Source organism: Limulus polyphemus, unplaced genomic scaffold (genome assembly GCF_000517525.1).
Source record: "Limulus polyphemus unplaced genomic scaffold, Limulus_polyphemus-2.1.2 Scaffold348, whole genome shotgun sequence".
NCBI lineage: Eukaryota > Metazoa > Arthropoda > Merostomata > Xiphosura > Limulidae > Limulus > Limulus polyphemus.
In genome coordinates this window covers 634,053-658,996 of record NW_013665958.1, presented here as the reverse complement: position 1 = coordinate 658,996, position 24,944 = coordinate 634,053, and the positions used below count along the sequence as shown (strand labels likewise).

The 24,944-nt window shown below is 32.0% G+C and overlaps 1 protein-coding gene across 1 annotated transcript; it reads right to left on the bottom strand.

Moving 5' to 3' along the window:
* LOC106457583 (thyrotropin-releasing hormone receptor-like) lies at positions 1 to 23,318 on the bottom strand. Its single transcript, XM_013917021.2, has 2 exons — positions 22,476 to 23,318; positions 1 to 1,778 (listed from the first exon to the last, which is right to left on the bottom strand). The coding sequence occupies exons 1-2, from the start codon at positions 23,316 to 23,318 to the stop codon at positions 1,425 to 1,427; spliced, it is 1,197 nt and encodes a 398-aa protein (XP_013772475.1). The 3' UTR covers positions 1 to 1,424.
* Positions 23,319 to 24,944: the final 1,626 nt, after the last annotated feature.

Below are 24,944 nucleotides of genomic sequence, written 5' to 3'. Positions count from 1 at the left end.
ATAACAAATTTACAAAATGTATTTATTGTTTACAGTACACGTACGGCTAAAATTTCAATACACAAATATCAACAAGTTCAGTATTTTATGAAGGTATCATTACAAGCCCGTTAATGGCTTCATATAACCGACAAATACAATCCAACTATCTTTTCTAGAACTAGAAATTGCTATTTTAAAATCAATAAGTCACCCTTATTCTTTATAAAAACTGAGACTATACTTTTTGTTCGTTAATACATAAATTCAATGATGCATTGATACTGCTTAGAACTTTTATTGAACATTTAATTTAAAGTACTATAGACAGAACATCCACTTGATTCGAATCATATGCTATAAATAAGATCCTTTTAAAAATCAATTACATTTAGCAAGCGAAAATAAAGCTTAAAAACAAAAATCACAGAACGCTACCAAGCAGAACTTTACAGAATTATTAAGGGATTCAAGGAAATGCCTTACATGAATTAACAACAATAATGTTATTCAAGTCTCACAATTTAAGCCTGGAACCATTCTAGTTAATTAAATTATCTATAGTAGTTCTCTGTTTAACAACTTTGTTCATTGAATGAGACTTGTTAAAATATTCGAGTCAAATATTGCTTTCAAACAAAAATGGCAAAAGCCAGAATGACCTATTGATTTTTGTTTAAACATTACGGATATTTCTAAGTTTAAGTTGATTTAGGTAAGTGTAAGATTAAACAAACTTCGATATTAACCCAAAAGCTAGCCTAATGTGTTATTCGTTCTAATGAGCTTAATGTTGTAATGCACCCATTACGCATTTATAGTTAATATTCTACATAATATATGTCAATGTGTAAATATCTGTGTTTGCACGTTCTAAAAAACTAACTTTTTAAAAAAAATCTCAATAAACAGATGGAGAGAATACTGAATTATGCTCTTACTAACTTTTAATGCATTTTACTTTGTCTTCTACAAGGATAGTATACTTCTAAACCAGTTTAGTACAAGAAGGTAATGAAACAAGCTGTGCAATGAGTACATTTTCCATTATATTTGCCCTCATTAAAAACTGGACAAATGAACTATTACTTGTAGCAAAGTATTTTTAACTATAAATACTGCGTAGCAATATTGTAACATATCATGCTACTGTGAGAAGGAAGATAAAATTTTAAAAACACGATACACATTATATGATAATTACGAGGCCTTAGTCTTGCTTCTTGAGTTTCTAGTAAAATACAATTGTCACACCATCTAATTTTTAGATGCCTCATTAGCCCACATCTCATATAATTTTCTTTTCACTAAAACCATAAAATATAGTTTTGTGTCAGATGCTCCAAAACTGCACTGATGAAAATAAACCTTAAAAAAATTGATTTTTTTAAGCCAAGAAACGTTTTCAAATAGTACCACCTCCACAACTTGCATTTTTCAGACAGTTAAAGATGCTGCAACTGCTCCATCCTGTAAGATTCTGTTCTGCTCACAGTAGTCGTCAGGATACTAGGATTAAATCGAACAGATCCAGCAACGCTACCATATGGACCTCGAAATCCTTGGTCTCTCTGGTTACAAGACAGCATTCTTGCAAAGGCTCGCCGGAACTTGACAGACATGGCGTTGTACAGAATGGGATTAATAGCACTGTTGATGAAAATCATGGTCTTACAGAACATCAAAAACCACGGCTCCATATAACGCTGCTTGGCAAAAGAGTTGTAGACCACCAGGACTCTGTACGGCAACCACAGAGTAGCAAAGACAGCAACAATTACAGCAAGCATTTTAACAACCTGTTAGAGAACAAGACGTTTAGTACTAAGATTACAATTATACAGTTAAATAACAAACGTGTATTTCGCTGAGTATTTAAAGTTATTTAAAATTCAAATATTTTGAACAACAAAAATACGTTTAGTATGTAGATTTAGTCTTATGCATAAAATGTGTCAATCTTACTATGTGTAGTAATTTTCTTGTAAATTGTGCAAAGCTTTAAATTAATTTTGAAAGTAAGTATTTTAACATGTTAACAGTTTCCATAAAATTTTAAAAGAACACTACATTAGTTTTATTTTAGTGCCTAGTAATTTATCGGTGTTAATTATCACCTATGTATAAATTCTCGTTATGCGATTTTTCTGAAGCCAAAGCGACTCGTACTGTATCTCATAAGATGCCCGAGATGCTAAGATATATGTCTATTTTATTTAAATAATGTTATAATTCACTGTCCTTATCGTTTACAAATATGTACAGTTGTTTATTTACTTATTGATCATCCCAATAGAAACTTTCTGATTTTTAAAAACATTTATAGGGCTTACTTTGCTTCTGTGTTATAATTAAGGTAAAGCAGTCTATAGTTATTCTATTTCCTTTGTTTAGCTTTTACGTTTGTATTGGTCATTTAATATATATACTCAAGTTATTTTTCTCGTATCATATTCTCTTACGGTTTATTTGTAGTTAAGCGAAAGTTTGTATCGAAACTCGGTTTCTAGCGTTGTAAGTCCGCAGACATACCGCTGTGCTACTGGGGGGGGCTTCTCTTACAGATAAGATTAGAAAGCCATAAATTATATTTTCCATGTAATAACTCTGGTAAATAATCAAAACATCTTCACATTATAACATCACTGCTTGTTCTAAGTTAGTCAGTAATGAATAAATTAAGCAACTGGTTTTATTGAATTGAATTTTATACAATATATTTTCTTAAAAAAAGCGTCGAGAATGACACATTATTACTGTAAAAACTATGATAATATACAATATATTATTGTAATTTATACAATATTAAGAAAAGTATTATTTTCTTCACAAAAAATCACGAAATTCTGGTTCTCTTTAAAACGAAATAGAGCTTCCGGGAAGCGTATATAAAAAAGTTTATATAGGGGAGGAGTTCGATGTGTTTATTACTATAATGTATAAACTTTTTTAGAGTAAATATTTTTGATACTTAAAAGAATTGTGTTCTTTTTTATCAAAAGCTACAATAAAACAGTTAATAAAATACCACTGTATTTCTTAAAGCAAAAACAAAAAATGTTGAGGTGTGAAAAATCAGTCATATCCCGTTCAACGGGGTAAATTGTTTGGTATGATTCTCTTTTGTGCTATCCTTGGAAAAGTAGAATAAACTGAGTATCACTGTACTGTGATATGTAGGTTAATACATTGATGGGGAATTTATTAGTACCGGTACCATTTACATTTTGAAAATGTATCTATGAATTTACGTTCATGTCACATCAAAGGTTATAATACAGTACACCTTACATGCAATAGTAGGTACTATTCCTACAAGTTTTAGATAACGTGTTTGATGTTTCTGATTGTAATCATATTACCAATCAAATGAAATCCCTCCCACGCCAAGAGGAACATAGAATACGGTGCATAATTCAGTCTTAATTAACACAAGAGGATGAGAAATAATACATTCTCCCTAGAGGGAATACCATTCCTTAGTAGGTTAATCACATTAAATTAACTGTTTACGTTTGGTCCCAACATGTGGTTCATATTTAACATACTAATTATTTTCGTTCGAATGTTTGGAGTGCAAGTTTAATGTTAATATTTGAATCATAACATTATGACACGTAACAAAACAAATACACTGGGGATTAATCTTGCAAATGTATCACAATGTATATATAGCTTACCTATCAACTTTGATAACATTTCTGCAGAACTTGTAGTAATTGAAATATAATGGAATTCTTAATGATTAATATTCATTTTTTTCTTCTGCACATGTCTTACAATCTAATTATCTCTAATAAACATTTTCTCAGTAGTTGATTAAATATTATAAAAGAAATATACATAAAATACATTCAGGTAAGTATAAACGTTTTCTTTAATATGTATATTTTTCGATAGCAAGTAACCTTAATAAGAAACAAACTGCTGAAATACGATTTTAGTTTTTAAGTTTAAGAGTAGTTTATTGTACAGAGTGAAATTCCATATAATAACAAATATTTGTGGGACAATAAAAAGCTTACTAGTTATATCAATGTAAACAAATAACGCTGTTTTTAGTACTTACTTGGGCAATCTAGATAATGTCGAACTTTCTAATCCTGAAGTGAAAAGGCACTCATCATTTGGGATAACATTTTTGTAAATTCATTTCATACAGGTTAAGTTTAAATTAATATAATATATATTTATTTAAGATCAAATGACTTATTTATGTGGCTGAGTAAAGGAATATATATGCATATACATTGAACCTGGTTATAAAAGAATATATTGTGAAGCAAGATTTTCAACTGCGAATAACTGTCAGATGATATAAATCGATTCTACATTACATTGAATCAAAAAACTCATAATAAAAAAAAGAAAAAGGCTGATTTCTTTTGACCGCAAATTTGATTGGTTGCCTAATTTCGACATTTGAAGCATTAAGTTTAAGGAAATGTATAAGTTTTTAAAGCAAATATATGAATAGGTAGATATAAATAAGAAATCAAAATATAATATAAGAATTTTCTACTCTTAAGAAATATCCTTAAACATCACGTCAGAGTGCGGATTAAAGGAATAATGGATTCACTAAGAAACATAAGAATAAAAATTAAAAATTCTGCTCTAACGTGATTTTCCATTCTACACCTTTAGAAAGAGTTCACGGTTCGTCAGGTTTAGGTACTGCATATAAATATCATTTCAGATAGATCTGGTTGTTACGGGTTTAAGCCGCCTGATAAATTCTGGTATAAATGAAAAGTTCTGTAGATAGCGAGTTACCTGTGGTACAAAAAAATATATAATTAAAAATATTAAACGTATACACGCTAGTTTGTAACCCTTAATGGAATGACTAAAGGATTTGAAAAATTAAAACATCTATAGTCTAATGTTACGTATTATCATAAGTGTTAGGCCTAAAAACGTTGATGTTTTGAAAGCATAAACATCTTACGCCATTCTAAAGAGGCATTACGATCGTCCACTTTGTGTATCAATACTTTATTCAGTCGTGTGATTTTGCATCATATAAATGGTGTTGATGAAATCTTACTTGTTGCATCTTTTATGGCAAATTCAAGGTTCTATATCTCAGGGAAAAAGGAAGATCATTATATTAAAAATATATTGTTGTTTACACAAAGGCTTAGCGCTGTTTATTATTCTTACTGTATAAAACATTTCAATAGAGAAAACATTGTAAAAATCTATATTCATTTTATCTACTCTCATTTTAATCATTAAATATGCGTGAAAATATCTAACTTAATATACACCACTGTTAAATTTAAGAGCATGAAACGTATCATGCATTAACTGGCCACTTTATTATGATTCTTACATAATGTTGGGTTGGGTTAACTTTTGCCATAATAAAATCCTGTAGTTGGAGTTGTATAATCTCCATAAGATGCTATAAAGTTTATATATTGCTAGATTTTAGCCTATTTGTCGAGTAGTATGGTCTGTCATTGTTTAGTAAAAAATGTGACATTCAAGCTCATCACAAATATGCCTAAGAGTGATAAGATTCGGTGATTATGCTTCCAACAGAAGCTGAACGAACCCCCCCCCCCTTTATACGAGCTTCATAAATTATGCAATATAGTCCTGGTTGAGTTCTTGTCCATCAAAGTGAACATTTAGTGTTGTGAAGTGAACGTTGTCGTAATTAACGATCACATACACTCTGCTTGTTATTTGTCCTTCTATAGGAATAAAATAACTCAAATTATCTAACAAAAAGTTCTTCACATCACTCACACCTCCTTCAACAGAAGACCTAAGCAGAGTCAAGTGTCTCAATGACTTTAATCATATATTTACTCCACCGTCATTAGACCACATCAAATCCTTCCAATCGTTCATTTTTATGTTTGCATCTTAGATAAGCGGTTTTGGTGAAGATTGTCGAATACTCACCACTTTTGGAAACGATCGGTCTGTTAACTGGACCCTGTCCGAAGTCACTTACGTTTTACAAAAATGCATCAGTCGTCTTTCCCTCTATATTTCATCTATGAAGGATGCCCACAGTTTCTCCTATTAGCATATAATTCCCATTTCAATTATCACTGTTAATACATTTTGATGATAAATGCCTTTGAGGACACCATCAAAGAAGCGACCTTCGATAAAACAAAATTGCCAATAGAAGAGCACTTACTGTAATGCCTTGTTCTTTACTAATTGTCTTGCAGAGAAATTATGATATAAAATATTTCTGCATATTATGGCTTAATCAGTCACTTAATACACCATGTGATCAGCTCATTTTATATATTCAAGCGAATGGGGTATTCTAATGAAGCAATCACTATAATTACATATATGTTCGTCAAAAAGAGACAGAGAAAATAATTAAATAAATAACCTTGCAAATGTTCCTTGTTTATGTAATTTAGTAGGCGTTGAAAAATAAAAAGTGTGCAAAAACACCTTAGACGCTACATGTTTTTAAATAGTAAACTTAATGATTCATATCCACATTTACTCAGCTAAAACTGTGATACATGCTTTACTGTAATCCAATAAAACCCGTAATATACATTAATATACAATACCGACTTTGCTTTAACCCGTTAAAGACCGTGACGCATTATATACTATATAGTGCTAAAACTCTTGTACTAGGAAAAAATACATATACATTTTACGTTATTCTAGTAAAATTCGTGCCCCTTTTGATGGATCAGCGGTGACCTTGAAAGTGTGTATCGCTCCAATTTCAGGGTTCGATCCCTATGGTGGGCAGAGAGTAAATGGCCCATCATGCAGCTTTGCCCTTAAAAACGAGAAAATAAAACTACAATTTATGTTTGTTGATGTTTGATTTGAATTTCGCGCCTTGCTACTCGAAGACTACGTGCGCTAGCCGTCCCTAATTTAGTAGTGATAAACTATAGGGAAGGCAGATAGCCAACACCACCCACCACTAACTCTTGAGCTACTCTCTTACCAACGTATAGCAGGATTTACCGACACATTATAACGCCCCCATGGCTGAAAGATCGAGCATATTCGGTAACAGGGACTCGAACCCGCGATCCACAAATTGGGAGTCGAACTTCCTAGCCACCAGGCTATACCAGGCCTGTTTATTACATGCCTTTAAAATTTGATAACGAGGAATCCACTTTTTGGAAAATAAAAGTTTTGAGACGGCTTGACTGGGTAATGAAAAAACGTTATTATAAATGTACGACGTTTCGACAAGATTTTGTCATTCACAGATTGCACCTTGTACCTGAGGATAACAAAATCCTGTCGAAGCGTTGTACATTTCTAATAAAGTTTTTTCATTACCCAGTCAAGCCGTTTCAAAACGTTTTACATGCCTTTGTTCAAACTCTTTATATATTTCTTATCTTACACCATTACGACTCGTATTACATTTCTCACTTTGCTTGGCTGAAACTTGTAATACATTTATTTAGCTATGCATATAAGTATATACGTATAAGAAAAGAGAATATAAATGTTATGTTAGCCTAACATCTAGAGGGTAAAAACAAAAAAGCTTAATAAAGGAAGATAAAAATATCGCATTATGAAAATTCGGAAGGAAAATTAAATTTTCTTTTTTTCTAACTGTGATATTTATTGTCCTAGAGATCTTAGCGTTCATTATTCTCTTCATATAAATATGTGGCCGTTATGGAGAAAGGAATTTCATCTTCAAGATAAAGCTTTTTTTTGGTATAGCGGCAAGTGGTCTGCTTAAATAATCCATTTTATTAATATTTTTCTTCCCTTTCCTTGAGACCAAATTGTTCAAGTGGTTATAGCGCCGGATCGTGAGTCCGACGGATCCCTTGTTCACACCCCGTCGCTGCAAAATATCACTCTGTAGTTTGTGACTATGGGTATGTTATAAGGATGGTGATCAAATTCCATTATTTGGTATGACAACAGTAGCCGAAGAATTGCCGGTGATGGTATTGGCTAGCTGCAGAGACGTTTAGCACAGATAACCCTCTTGTAGCAATGCCCGAAGTTGAACAAACACAAGACAAACATATCCTTTCGTCTCTTTCTCGTTTCGCTTCGTGATTAGAACACTTGATTCGTTATCTTTGGGTTGTGGAATCCAAACCCGTCGCCCAACGTGCTTGTCCTTTCAGCTGTGGGAGGGTGGTATATTGAGACGGTGTTTTCCAATATTCATTGGTAAAGAGTAGCTCAAAGATGGCGGTGGGAAGTATTAAAAAGCTACCTTCTCTCTAGTTTATCACTTTAAAATTAGGGACGGATAGTACAGATAAACCTGAGTAGCTCTGCTTAAAATTCAGCGAGTAAGAGTAAACACTTACTTGTTTCAGTGAGAACAATTATTTTTCCATAACAGGTTACAGATAATCAATGATTGGCGAAGACACGAAACTTTGAGGGTTTGAGCACTCGTATTTTATTCTGTTCATTTTACATTGATGCTTGGTATTAGAGTTCAGTGAATGTGCAGAGCTATGTGAATTCTTCTTACTTAGATACCTTAGTAACTAATATACATTTTACAATGAACTCGTCGTAGTTTTTTTGTTTATTTTTCTTCTAAATTTGTCGAACCTTTATGTGTGTGTGTTTTTATGGTTTTGGATTAGTTGTCTAATATATATATATATACATATATGTATGTGTGTTTGTACTGTCCTAACTTTGCGACGTCAAATTTCATGATATATTTCTTAGTTTGGTTCGATAAAATAGAATAGACAAAAGAGCAAATCATTAGCAATACTTTATTTTCTGCTGATTTCTTCCACTTTATAAGGACATTAAACTTCTAGAACCCTTGAAATGTGCAAGTCAACCAATGAGAACGAGTCCTTTTTCCCCTCAAGTAATTGTGTAGAATAATGCGGTACAATGTTGAATGTCTTAAAACTTCATCAAGCAGTAATGACGTTGTCCCAATAATTGTAGCATACGAGTTCTGGGATTTCAGACAAAGTTGTGTAAAATATGTCGCAAGTAGATTTGTTTAATATATAATGGAACATTTTTAAAACTTACATTCATTTGAAGCGCTTTGAATATAGGATTACATAACAGTAAACCTTTCAGGATCCTTTCTGAATTATACTACGTGCACGAAGAAAGTTTGCGCATCGCCTATCCAAAATATTAAAAAACTTTGTTATTGTAGCGTGTTAGGCTACTGCCTTCTTCAGTCACATCCTGAATCCGTCATGGCATAGTCTCCATTAATTTCTGATGTAAAATATGTTCCACCTTGACCAATTTCGCAAGCAAAAATTGTCGACAAATCTTCTAGGAATGAAAGTAAACGTGTACATACTCTGAAAGCACACCTCAATAAATCCTACAGATTTTCACTTTAGTCGAAATTTGGGAATTGTTCTGGCTTGCGAAGATAATAATAATAATACCCCTCCTCACGTTCTTTAAACCAATCACAATCAATGCAGTATGGTGGATGATGACATTTTTGTTTTGGAAATACACGTCAACTTGAAGATACTAATAGAGCATTGGATTCTCGAAGGTGCTCGGATATTCGTGAGATGTAATTCGACAATTCAGATAGACCACAGGACTTTGTCCATTTCATGATAATGCACCCCGCATCATTACTCCACCTACAGCAGCTAGCCCAGTGGAAATAACACATGATAGTTCCAAAGCTTTTTGGGTCTGTCTTCAAATTTTTACTCCTCATTTGTCTAGGATAACGTGTATAGAAACTGTTCTGACAACATGGCACATTTTCATTGATAAACAGTCCAAAAGCAATGATCCTTCTACCACCATAGACGCACCTTTCTGTTGGCAGCTGAAACTAATGTTTTGTAAAATAGAAAACGGTTACCAAAATAATTTCTCGCAGCTCCCTGCTCATAGTTCTTGTTGAAATACATAGTACAAAATAGCGGTTGATGAAATTTATCACCTTCTATACCATTTAATGCTTATTGATTTTGACAGTTCTTCAACTTCCGTCTTTTTCTTTCACGGAGTGGATTCACCCGTTCACATATCCCTCTTCTTACAGACTTGGTTGAAAGGTTTACTGCATCATATAGATTTGTGAGATTATCGCTTTGATGTCGCAATTAGTTCAATTGCTTTTGTTTGGTCTAACATCTGTGGTACAACCTAAGACACTGGAATTTTTTCAAGTTTCTCAAAGCTACACTAAGGGCTATCTGCCCGTAACCAATCCTAATTTTGATCTGATAGATTTCAGAGAAGGAACTAGGTCGACAGCAGACACCGCCAACTCTTGGACTATTCTTGTCTGACTGATTGAATAGTGAGGTTTGACCGTCAATCACCCTTATAGTGCACCGACGGCACCAAAGTGCGGAGCACGTTTTATTAATGGGCTGCGGATCATGAAATCTCGGTCCCATAGTCAGTCCGAGCTATGCTAACAGCTAGAGTACGCTCGGCTTGTCCATTATAGATGTCACATTAGATTTGTTTGTTTGTTTGAAGTTAAGCACAAAGCCATACAATGGGCTATCTGTGTTCTGCCCTCCACGGGTATCGAAACCCGGTTTCTAGCGTTGTAAATCCGCTGACATACCGCTGTGCCACTGGGGGCCTCACATTAGGAGCGATAAGAGACAAATATATCCTTATATGGACAATGGAGTAACCTAGCTACGTACAAAACGTTTTCACAGTTACACAGTTTTCAAAATATAATATAAATAACTAAGTATTCACTCTTTTTGCCATTTAAAAGCTTAGTTATCTAAATGAAAATGAAATGTAAATGAACGATGTAAATATAGAGTTTGTATTACACCTTTTATATTATTACATCTTTCGTTAAAGATTAAATAACCATAAAAGTTTTTCTGAAATTTTATTTAGTTACATTGCATTTGTACTGCATAGAAAGAAAAATATTTTTGTAATATCCGTTTCCATCTACAAGCGCTCACAAATATACATTGTTGTTTTTGCATATATAAACCATTTTATTATAAAACATTTATACCCTACGATCGTATTGTTTTCAAATTCTAGCCTATTATGGTTTTAGAAGAAAAAAAACATTTTTCTAATGATTTCTGATTTGTTGGCCTATGTTCTTGTCACAATAAAAAACTAACGTCGTTTATATCATTTTGTTAATTACTGTTTAACGTTTCTTTATTTGTGTTTCAACAATATTTTGTAGAACAAACACTAATGCTGCGAAAGGCTAAGTATTGTTTGTTTGTTGTAGTGCAAAGTCACATTGGGCTATCTGCTGCGTCCACCACGGAGAATTGAACCCTGGATTTTGGCGTTTTAAGTCTATCAACTTACCACTTTCCTTCCGGGGAACAAAGACTAAATAAGCCCTCTTAAACAGCTTTAATTAATAATCTGATTAGCTATCGTTGTTCTTCACTCTGGAGTCGACAATAGCTGATTTCCTTCTTATGTGTAATTGTCAGAAAACATAGATATCGACTTCAACCTATAAATCGGAACGAAATTATAACTTACCGTCTATGCCAGAACATAATTCATTTTAGAGTTGAAAATACTGAATTCTGATATAAGCAATTAGAATTTTCAACGTTGACGGCACCTTATGCGCACATGGGCTGAATGCCCAGACCAGCTGAAATTGCAGAGTGTATTCTGTAACCTCGAATCCCAGATCCTTCGATTCGCATTCCGACACCTAACCAAAGGCTACTTCCATACATATACATAGCTTTATTTTTGGAACTAATCATTCTGAAAAGTCATCACTGTCAGCAACCAACAAATATTGATAACTGCTTGACTCATTACAAGTGTAACTAGATACGTATACGAATATGGAGCATGATTTAAGTTGATAATTAGTTATTTTATATAATTAATACTTGACACCGTCGGTATTTGGTGAAACTCCGTAATTATAGAATTGAGAGAAAATGTCTATACATGATGATGTCTTTACTGGCGAGACCACGGTCGTAATAAATGAAATACTTGTGAAATATACAACTGTCTTTGTTTTCTTCAGTTTTGTAATTAGTTATTTTTACGACAAATTACATCACAATTAAAATTAGACACATTTTAAGATGAGTTTACGAAAAATTATCTTACTGAATATTCTGTGGCTTTAAGGATTATCTCGTAAGTTCAATAGATTACATACATGCTGGAGTTGAGATAGAAAACAATTATTGTAGTTTCGAAAGAAATATATAAAGTGTACAAAATATCATTCGTATAATACACACACGTATATATGTAAAACTATACTACTGTAAAATTAACACGCTATTGCATATTTGAAAAACAACTATAAGTAAAATCTCTATGTTCACTAATTTTGTTTGGTGAAATAAAAACAAGTGAACTCTTTTAATCTACTGGCGTTTCTGTAATAAGAGCGTTTGTTTGATTGTAGTTAAGCACAAAGCAACACAATGGGCTATCTGTGATATGCCCACCTCGAATATCACACCCTGTTTTTAGTGTTATAAATCAGCAGAATTGCCGCTATGCCATTGGAGGTCAATAAAAACAACTGGTGATTAAATAAACAATTTTAAGAATTGAAAACAATCTTCCTATATCAATATATGGAAAGGATAAAATATTAGGGATTAAAACCTATTTGAACCAATTCGATAAACACGAAGATTTACTCGTCTGTCCTATAATATGTACAAAATAATTATTTCTTCCTATTTTTTTAATTCTAAATAGAGGTAAATCTCGAAAGACGTAAAGGTTTCAACACTTAATTATTTTATTTTCACCTCTGAGATTGATTGATTATGCCCAGATAAGATTCTATTTTTTCTCATTTAGGTAAAGCCGAAATGTAAGATGTTCGATATCTTTCAAAAAATCAGTTTTAATCTTTCGTAAAACCAATGTTTTTTTATTTCTTATGACGTTATTTTAAACTTATTTATTTAGTACTAAGGAATATATACTTGTTCAAGTTCTATTCATTACAAATGAATCTTTGGCAACTAATTTAAAAGAAAGTACAAGTAGAAATACTGTGTACTTTTTTATTTAAATTTCAAAGAAAATAACTTTATGACTAATAATTACTTAACAAACATAATATTTGAAACATTAAAACCATATTAACATAGAATGTTTACACTGTGTCTTATTGATTTATTTCTTTTTATCTATAACTAAAACGTAACCCAGTCTGTAAAAATTTATCGTTAAGAAGAAAGTGTTTTTTCAAATTGTTGTTAACATTGCAAAAATAATTACAGTAATGATAGCACTGATGCAATCGTTTCGATTGATGAGCTACCTTTAAATAAGACGTGAGCTATTTTATCCACCCTAATGTTTCGAATTCCACCAGATACGTTTTGACTAAACCAAGTTAGCTTTAAAGGGAATAAAAGTACTACTAGATCTATTATACCACTGCGATCAGTAAAACGTAATACTCAACATGAAACTGATGAAACATAAACTGATTATAGGAAGGGACGTGTACACAGGAAATTAAAACTACGAAAGAAAGCCCAAAACGTAGAAGATGAAATAGTCTTAGAACATAAGCGAGGGACATCTAAAGAACGAAACTGGTTTGAATGAAGTAATAATCTGTAATGCCCTTATAGTTCAACACCGTACATGGATAATTTAACTAAAAGCGAAAACATCTCTTACCCTTACTGGAGATGAGGAATCTAATCAGAAATATAAGACCATCTGAAACAATTCTGCAAGTAATACATAAAAAACTCATCAGATCTGATACACTGTAAATTATAGGTTATCTCCAATACTAAATAACCTCATTTACAAATAATACTGGTTATTTTATGTTGATCATAAAATCTCTCCATATTTACCTTATTAAAAGTATTTTCAATTCTATTTCACGGGTGTCAATAACACGTACAATTTTTTTTTCTGATGAAAACCAGAACTGTGTTTTTAAATATTTCAGTTTAATACTTAACAAAGGGTAACCCGGTAGGTCCGGTGTAATTCTGGGGTGTGGGGCTTATAACGCCAAAAAATATGGTTCGATACCCGCTATGGGCCCAGCACACATAGTCCATTGTGTAGTTTTGTGTTTGATATCAAACAAAGATAAAATTTAACGAAGGAATATTGGAAATGAAGAAGCAAGTTAAACTAGTCAAATTTAACTATTATTTTGTTATTCAAAAAGGAAGAGAGGACACAAATAATACTGTCAAGAATTTTGACAATTCCACTGGAACTTTCCTAAAATTATAATTTTTTTTTTGTCGTATTATCCGTGAATTTTAGTAACATTGTAAGCATTGACTTGTTTGTAATAGAGTTTAAACTAATCTATGTTCAACAAAAGGCAATTCATTTCAGAAGAGACTTTATAGTTTTCTGTAACTTTTATGATGGTGTATTTTCAAGTGTTTAGTTCATGTTGAATATTTTCCCTCGTAAACAGGGATAATTCCGCACATTATATATCAGCATTCTGTGCGCTTTTGTTTTGTTTTGTTTGTAATTAAGCACAAAGCTACACAATGGGCTATCTGTGTTCTGCCCACCACGGGTATCGAAACCCGGATTCTAGCGTTGCAAGTCCTCAGACGTACTGCTGTTCCACTGGGGGGACATTCTGTGCGCGTCGTAACGATTGCCAGGTACAGCTTTTGTTTGTTTCTTTGTTTTATAACAAAGCCTAATTAGGTTATCTGCTTTGTCCATCCATATTTTAACGTTGTAAGTCCGTAGAATTATGTGCTGCATATTTAAACATTACACAAATAGCTCGTTTTGTATTAGCGACCCACACGAAGAAAATAACTAAACTCTGGATTAAATGAGTTTTCTAGCTATTTTAGAGCGCAGTTTAATATTCTAATAAAGAATTTCAGAATTGACAAAATATACTTATTAACAATTTACTGACAGCAGTAACGTTTTTCGTCAATATCGTCCTGTTAAATATTATTTTCTACTCTGATAAGAGGTTTAATGTGAATAAACAATTATACAATTTAACATTTCTTAATCAAGTTTAAAAGGATAACTTTTTCATTTCTTCTAGAAATTTGATAAAGTCAGTGGTTTCAATAAAACACGTTATTTAAGAGAAATGGCTGTTTTTCTTATTCTTCAGTGACAAGTACTGTTAACTCTGACAGAAACATTTTTCTTCATTAAATTTAACTTTCACAAACAATGAACTCTGAGCCAAGGAACTTTCACGGAGCGAACTGTAGTTAACTAAATAGTATTATATATTTCACCAAAGTTTTCGAAACCATCTCATAAACAAACTCAAAAAATATTTTTAAGATCTTAGGGCTGCAGACTATAATTATATTACATAAATATCAATTTATTTTAGAAGTTCTTGCGACACAATTTCTTGTGGGTTCGAATCCCAGTTACACCAAACATGCTCGCCCTTTCAGCCGTGGGGGCGTTATAACGTGACGGACAATCCCACTATTCGTTGGTAAAAGAGTAGCCTAAGAGTTGGCGGTGGGTGGTGATGACTAGCTGCCTTCTCTCTAGTCTTACACTGCAAAATTAGGGACGGCTAGCGCAGATAGCGCTCGTGTAGCTTTGCGCGAAATTCAAAAACAAACAAACAAACACTTTAAAATTAGCGCAGATAGCCCTCAAACAGCTTTGCATGAAATTTAACATATTTTTAAAATAGAAATTTTAGTAAGGCATTTCCAGAACAAAGTCTTCCGCTGTACAATAACAACTTACAGAAACATTTTGGTAACTAATCATACCTGGATTGTCTTATTATATAGTATTTTTTTTAAACATCTAAGCTATCTATTATTTAAGTAATATTTTTAAGGTGTTTTATCAATGACATGTGTATTCCTTTAATATTTGTTTTTAATTAAATATTTATCTAGATGATTTAAAACACATTATGTTTTTATTTATTAACATGAACTTCATTGTGGATTTCTTATGTTATTGGCTTTGAATATTCTTGCTATTGTAGTTGTAGTAGATAAAATCAGCCTTATTTTGCTGTCTTAACTAGAGGCAGAGGATTGATATCGACATCGCACTAATTAATCTGCTAGTAGTTAATGATAGTGATTCTATTTTGATGTCTTCCCTACGAGTTTGTTTGTTTGTTTGTTTTGAATTTCGCGAAAAGCTAAACGAGGGTTATCTGCGTTAGCCGTCCCAAATTTAGGTGTGTAAGACTAGAGCGAAGGCAACTAGTCATCATCACCCATAGCCAACTCTTGGGCTACTGTTTTACCAACGAATAGTGGGACTGACCGTCACATTATAACGCCCCACAGCTGAAAGGGAGAGCATATTTAGTGGGACAGGGATTCGAACCTGCGACCCGCAGATTGCGAGTCGAGCGCCCTAACTACCTGGCCATGCCCGGCCTTCCCTACAAATAGCGGATCGATATCGCAATAATTAGCTTGCTAGTAGTTCGTGAAAGTGATTCTGCTTCATGTTTTTGATATCGATTCCCTGCTTCTAGGGAAGACATAAAAAAGAATCAGTATCATGAACTAGTAGCAGGTTAATTACTATGATATCGATTCCCTGCTTCTAGGGTAGTAATTAACCTGCTACTAGTTCATGATACTGATTCTTTTTTATTTCTTCCCTAGAAGCAGGGAATCGATATCACAGTAATTAACCTGCTACTAGTTCATGATAATGATTCTCTTTTTTATGTCTTCCCTAGAAGCAGGGAATCGATATCACAGTAATTAACCTGCTACTAGTTCATGATAATGATTCTCTTTTTTATGTCTTCCCTAGAAGCAGGGAATCGATATCACAGTAATTAACCTGCTACTAGTTCATGATAAAGATTATTTTTTGATGTCTTCCCTAGAATCAAGGGATCATCACCACTATAGTAATTAACTTGCTAGTAGTTCATGATAGTGGTAAGAAGGTAGATAATTATCACGCTAAGCCTAGGATGGTGTTCACTATTTACAGGATTAAGCAACACTTATATGTATATATTTTGTCGTTGTTTTTTAAAGAAAAAGGTAATTAGTAACTGAATTTCTAGATTTCCATTGTTACCTATAGTATTTTATTTTCCTAAAATTATTTATTTGAGAAAATATTAGTGTTTTGAAATTGTTGTCAATTGGAAGTTGATTCTGTTGAAAAATATGTAAGCAAATTGTTATCTGTTGAAAGAAAAACGTGTTTTGAGTTATGTCAGATAATAGTGAAACATTGATTTGTTTGTTTGTTATGGATTTCGCGCAAAGCTACACGAGGGCTATCTACACTATTATCTTATTACACTATGTAATAAAAATATATCAATGTTATAAAAATGGTGATTAATCGCTGTACAACGTAAAAGAAAAACAAAGTTTTGCTTAAGTTAGAATTTTTGGAAGACAAATCTGAAGCATAGATTATATCGTATTTTGCAATTCCAAGCTATTTAACACTTTTTATTCTCTAGTTAGCTTGACTTTGCTACCAAAATTGTTATAAATAGCTTTTTAAGTTCATTATATTCTAACAGCAATATCAATAAGAGTAACAATTTGTGAAATAAAAACTCCCTTTATATTTGATAAAAACATTAAGCCAAATAAAATGATGTGTTGAATGAAGTGTTTTCACAATGTTTCCTTTATGATTTCAATAGTGTCGTTTTTTTTTCTGTTTGGCAATGTCTTTTTGCAAATGATTACTAAAAATGGAATCTGAGAGGATTGTTACCAGATAAGAAAAATACAACCGTCTTATTATCTAGATTGTACTACTTTTAAGGATTTTCGGGAAAGCAATAGCTACCTTCAACAGACAAGGAAACTGATTAACGAAATTGATTACGAGGCAAATGAGTGCAGAGTATTTTGTCTTCATCTAATGGTTTCTGGACTTGGAGGATAACAAAGGACCTTATATAAGTACTATGAAAATTAGGCTTCTGTTGACTATGACAACGACAAATCCTAATTAGCTTCTGACAAACTGAAGTCGTTCAGCAACATCATTGCAGAATCTTTTAATGAGTTCTACTCGATCATGATTTCTCTTACCTATAATGCGTTACCAACAGGGATTGAAGTACACTTAGTTGTTATACACTAAAACTTGTTTTATTTTATATGTGCTTAAGCAAATCAAGTTTCAAAAACAAAGCATTAGCTTAATAAAGAGGTAATGGATTTTAATTCGTGTAAACCAGGTTTTTTTCCACTTACATCTTGACACATTATACGGATTTTAACAATCTACGAACTAGAGAAGAACTAAAGATAATCTTGTATATACGAGTTAAAGTTTTCTTTTCTTTTTTCACCAAAGCTGAAATTAAAAAAGAGAATTTGTGACGTAGAGTCCTAATGCATTCTTTGGTTGGCTGTACCTTCTGTTGTAGACTGCAGCTTTGCTTATTCAAGGCTAATCAGCATAGCTTGGGTCAGCAAACCAAAGAAATACAATTAGGCCCCTTATAATAGTGAAGTGTATATAATATTTATGGGTTTTTGAGTCCTTTTTAATTCACCATACAGTAACCTAAAGTAATTTAGGTATGTGAATAATGTTATACATTGTGCTTAATTCATTATTCTATATTATACAACGGACCAAATGCTTAATTATTATATACACGTATTAAGGATTTATTTTCATTTTCACCAAACGACATCTTTAACACGTATTTATAATAATTAAACAATTGGTCGCCTGTATAATATGGAATAATGAATTAGGGCCAATGTATAACATTATTCACATACTTAAATTAATGTAAGTTTCTGTATGGTAGATTAAAAAGGACTCAAAATTCCATGGACAATATTCTTGTTCCAACCATATTGAAGTATTCTTATTCGTACATATAGTATTATTTTTAACAAAGCACCTGTATAATTATATCTCCTAGCTTTGTAATTGTAATATATTACTGTATAATGTATGACTTACATAAAATGGGCATTTTAAATTTGTTAAGTTCACATTTCACTATTTTTGGTGTCTTGGACCAAATTATACATCCATTTAAACTAAATTCTTAAGTATGTGAAAATAATAATAATTTGAAAGTAATGCGATCCTTTAAGTAACTCAAGGCGTTGAGTTTGATGATATCATTTTAAAATATCTAGGAAAAGAAATATTTTTAAATATCATTAACTGATATGCAAAAGTATTTAAAAATATTTTTTAAAGGTAATGATTTGGATAGAGTATTTAAGAAAACATCATCTTATTTGAATTTCGTTTGATCCTAATTTACAAAGCTCTTTTATATTTGTAGATGCGACTATTCTACTAGCCATTTGTAGAAAACTTGTGTATATAAAGTGAGCTTATGATCCACAATAAATGATGTCAAAATTGAACTAAAATGTTTATTATATGACACGTTCTTAAAAAAAAGAATACTTATAGAAATATAATTAATATCTAAGGTTATTTTGTATATAATAATATAATATATAATACTATTAATATAACTTTGTATATATAATAGTATAAAGGTTTATTTGTTTGTTTGTTTTTCATAAGAACAAAGCCAAACAATAGTCTATATGTGCTCTGCCCACGACGGATATCGAAACCTGATTTATAACATTATAAGCCCTCAGACTTACCGCTAAGCCACCAGGAACTTTCAGTTTTGATTGTTGTCAGAAGCAGTTAGTTTTCAATTTATTTATTTGTTTGTTATTAAAGCGCAAATCCTATACCGCGGGATATTGAACCCCGGATTTTAGCGTTGTAAGGCATTAAACTTATCACTGAGCTAGTGGCGGATTAATTCATAATATACATATAAGTATATATAACACATATGTGAAGACATATATGAACAATTTAAAAACATTTTAATGCTTTAGAAGCTGTATAGAAATCGTATAAAAATATATATTAATGTTAAATAATATAAGAAAAGTTTAGAATAGCACACACATTCAGAAATATATTTTATTTATGAACAATATTTTATTTATTATTGTAATTCACAATAATAAAATTTTACAGGATGATACGTCTTGTGGTGGCGTTAACATATACGTGTCAATGAAAGTTAAAATAATTCATCTAAACAATGCAGTATGCGTTTACCGGTAAATATCAGTTGGAGAAAAATCACAATTGATAGATTGGTTCTATTTAACCTTTGTAATTACACTTACTGTTGTTTGCTATTGTGAGATAGTTATAACTGAACTAGATTAGCAGTTATAATGTTTCCAAAACTGGAAGTACGGAGTATATTCAATGGCATATCTCGGCTCGAACCTTAGACCTTCATATTTGTACCCCGCATACTAATAATTTGGTCATGCCCAATCATATCAGGGGCTTCCTGAACAAAATATTTATTTCAATGGCAGAGGAATTTTGCTGCTAAAAAAGCGTAACAATCTAGAGATACATTTTGATACACGGAGGTGAATATAAGAATTTCCCTTTTTGAGGAATAGCCCCCCCCCCCCCAACGTAGTAAAGTAGGAAATGTATTCACATGCAAAACTTGTTTCAAAAGTGAAGACTACATTTTAAATTTTTATGAGCTAAGGGGTTTCCAAATTTAACCCTCCCTCTGTAATAATTAGTAATGGAATCGGTACACACACAAACAGGGTGTTAATGCTTAGTCTGACAAGTTTTCATTTACATGTATAAACTTATTAAGTCTGAATTATTTTTTTACTTTTTCACTACCATGAACACTTATACGTTTCCCCTCAAAAGCACTGCCACTGGAATTTGGAAATTTGTACTATCATGATAAAAAGATGTTCAAATTCCCAAATTTTATCAGTTCTAAGTTTCAGATAATTAATCAAATATTAAAGCATGTTTCATTTTGCTTTTTATTCTATAACTAAAACAAACCGATACTGTAAGAGTTTATTATCTATAAACGTGGGAGTGAAAGAGTTAAAAGTTATAACATCTAACTTAATCTCGTCGGGCGATCTGGTGTTTAAAACGCTTTCACAACTGAAAGTTCGGAGTGTTTTCAAAAGCTTATCTCAACTCGAATCGCAAGCATATGAGCTATAGAGTAAACCGATGTAGAAATATATTGGCGGAAACTATTACTGATAAGACCAGTTTCATTTAAATAAATGAATCCAACATTGGTAGTACCGTAACAAAAATGTAGCGCTGATAGTCACTTTATTCCATTTAAGAACTCTTGTTCAAAGATGTTTCACAAACTTGGATACTATACATAAACATTGTTTCAGAATATATTTCGTTTCAAAACTTGGTTTTCGTTCTACATACAAAATTGTAATGTAGTCCATAGTAATAGTTAACCTCATTTGGGTGAATAATTTAATATATCATTATGCCTGGATGAAAATTCTAATGTATATAATTATACCTGGATGAAAATTCTAATGTATATAATTATACCTGGATGAAAAATCTAATGTATATAATTATACCTGGATGAAAAATCTAATGTATATAATTATGCCTGGATGAAAAATCTAATGTATATAATTATGCCTGGATGAAAAATCCAATATATATATATATATATATTTATGCCTGAATGATTTATTTCTTCTATGGTATTCCGTGGCGAGCAAGACGCTTGATAACGATAAAAATAAAAATATAAGTAGATTCCTTATATCGCGCAATTCTTGTCTAATGCAGAGACAAGGTGTTTGATGAGATTATTAGTTTGGATAAAACTGAGTTTGTAACATATTATTTGTTATTTAAGTTTTCAAAAAAAATTAAAGAAATTTTTACATACATTAATATCAATAAAACCTACTTCTTCCGAGTAGACTTGTCTTTGCCTTTATTGTTACTAAAATTACTCGTAACATTCTTTCAATTTTTCATTGTACCTTTTGTTGTCAATGTTTAAGATAGAACGCTTGAATAAGATAATGTCCACGATTCTCTAACACACAAAACTACGTTTATTGTGTTTTAGAAAACGTAAGTGCGTGGAAAAATTGAATTAATTCCCAAGATATTCATAAATTGTTGTGTTTGTGCAATCTTTAAGAGCTAGATTGGTCAATATTCTGATCTTGGATTTGGAATCGTCCTTATATGTTTCATTAGTTTCCTGACATCAAACGTTCCACATATTTATAATCTACGTGATAAACTAATTTTTCTGCTTCTTTATAAGAAATGAATAACTTGAGAATGTATTTTACTTTTATAGTAACTACTTACGTTATGTAGAACGTCAGCAGACATCTTTTCTAATACTCTGGAGTTCTTTTGGTTAAAAATATTTATTAGAATTGTCAAACAACATCTGTGTATTACATTGGTGTCATTTGTTTCCAAACTAGTTTTTAAAGGATTATAATACCTTAACATATATTGAATTCTAACACTCTAATTATGATAATAGTTTCTAAAATGTGTTAGTAATCATGTGTAATGAATGTGATGGCATTGCTAAAAATAGTATTATATACTGAAATGTGATACTCTCATTACTAAATACAACTTTAGAAGAGTTTAAATAGTCTTGTTTATGGGACATGATGCTTATTTTGCCAAAGATATCTTTCAAAATTGATTATATTAACTTTTCAAATATAATAAACGCTCTCTACCTGTATTCTGGCATTCATGCTATTGGTTCGTTTGGAGACTGAAGCTTGATTGGAGCCATTCTCTGGATTCTTGGGAATCTCGTTAGAGAAGAGGATTCTTGCAATTAAACTGTAAAGTATACAGGACAACAGAAGAGGTAAGATATAGAAAATAATAAGATCAGCAAAGAAATATCCCAGGTAATGTTTTCTTGACAAAGCAAAAGTACAAGTTTCTTTATTGCTGTAGCCTTTGTAAAAGATGGATTTAATCTTTGTAAGGAACAGCCAAGGAGAGCAATAAATACAAGCAAACACCCAAACTCCGATGATGATTTTCTTAGCTCTGCTGACGGTACAGACCATCTGGGCTCGCATCGGGTGACAAATAGCTATGTATCTTTCAATTGTAAAGGCCGTGATAGACAGAGATGAAGCGTTGATTCCTAAATACTGGAGAAAGATGAAGAGCGCACACCCTACTCTCCCCCAGATCCATTCGTCGCCAAGTAAGAAATATGATAAAATCTCGTTGGGGACCGAAGCTATCAGAACCATGAGGTCAGCAATAGAAAGACTAACCAGGTAGCAGTTGGTCGGAGAATGCATACTTCGGGTCCTGAGTACAACTAGTACCACCATAATATTGCCTAAAGCTCCTGTCATGAAGATAAAACCTTGAAATATGGTGCCAATTATACGATAATACATAGAATAGAATGAAGGGTCTGGTAACTCATCATAAGTCTCATTTGTTGAATTTTCGGTGATGTTTGTTAAATAGAATATGTATTTGTCATTCAATTCATTTTTGTTGTCATGTTCGTGCTCTATATCTAGTAACGATGACAACGTAGAAGCCATTTCTTTATTTTTTTAACTCCTATTTTATTATCTTGCTCAGTTCAGAAGCACTGGTAATTCGTTAAATAATGTTAGTGTATTAAACGTATTAACTGTAAAATACCAATACTAACATCTACCAAATACCGTACAAGTGCATATAGAAAAGTCTTTCAATATATCAGGTCTTCTGAAAACTTCACTTTTTTATGTTTCGCTCTCTAAGTTGTTATATCGCACATTATTTGACTATGACCTCTACCATATGTTCTTCCTCTTTTCAAAGATTCAGTCGCTGTTGGTGGCTGAAGAAATTCTGTGATCACCGCAGTATGAACTGGCAAGTATGATTTGGCTGCTTACATCGAAAGGGCCCATTATTTAACGCTGACCGTTTAGCGAATACGTATATGTTGTCATGACAACCACAGAAATCTATGCTCGTGGTTGGATAACGGACTTACGGAAAGAAGGCTTGTTTGAGAACAAGAGTATCTTGGGACTAAGGATGGTAACTACTAAGTTATGTCCAAAGGTTAGTAGTGCTTATAAGTTATGATATTTAGGACTATAAATCATAAAGATAAGTGTCATGCTTGAAAAACGATAATGACTGTGAATGCGATGAAATCCAAATAATTTCTCAAAGAACTGATTTAATATGTATACATGATATGAGTAAATATCACATATAAATGTTTAATTATAAATGCGCTAAGTGCAAAGTTAACTTTTACTAAAATAAAGATTAATTATTATGTAGATATATATTATATAATTATATGAAGAGAGATATAAATGCCTCCCAGGTAAATATAAATTGACTACTATAGAGTTACAAATAAAATTAAACATAAAACGAAACACAGGAAAACAGATAACAATATGTTTTCTATATATTTTTTCAGGGTAGATTTAATGATTAAGAAGCGACGTTAGTCACAAAAAAATGTTATATTTCGGTTCATACAACTTTATATTTATATGTTCTATATATTTTTTCAGGGTAGATTTAATGATTAAGAAGCAACATTAGTGACAAAAATGTTATATTTCGGTTCATACAACTTTATACTTATAAGAGTATAACATGTATATATATAATTTAATAATTTGCTCTTTAGCAATATATACTTTTCAAATACATTTATATTTGTCTCTTATGAAATAGCCCCCCAGTGTCACAGCGGTATGTATGCGGATTTACAACGCTAAAATCCTGATTTCGATGTCCGTGGTGGGCAGAGCACAGATAGCCCTTTGTGTAGCTTTACTACAAACAAACAAACGTATGAAATGATTAACATAGTTTTAGATAGACAAGACCACAAGACAAAATTAATGAGTTGATTTTGTTTATACAACTGATTCTCTTCAGTTCATAACAGAAGATTGTTCGGGGCTATTCAGTTTGAATCTAAATCTGGCTTTCAGTCACTCTTCAGCTTGCGGCGTAATTAATAGGTTTCTATTTCAGAAATACGTACAAGATAATCATTCCCACGTATCGGCAACATTCTTCACAGCTTGAATCTGATGTTACTTTAAGCTGCATTCCCCCGTTGGTCAAAAGCAGCGATTATGTTTCATATGATGCATAAATAAGTTTTACTTCATAGTAGCGTGAAATAATATTTCTCTTACTCG

Excerpts from the sequence above, each read along its gene's own strand:
- LOC106457583 (XM_013917021.2), bottom strand. The coding sequence starts at position 23,318 with ATGGCTTCTACGTTGTCATCGTTACTAGATATAGAGCACGAACATGAC. Across the intron at positions 1,779-22,475 it reads GCATGAATGCCAGAATACAG|GTTGTTAAAATGCTTGCTGT; the intron begins GTAGAGAGCGTT and ends GTTCTCTAACAG.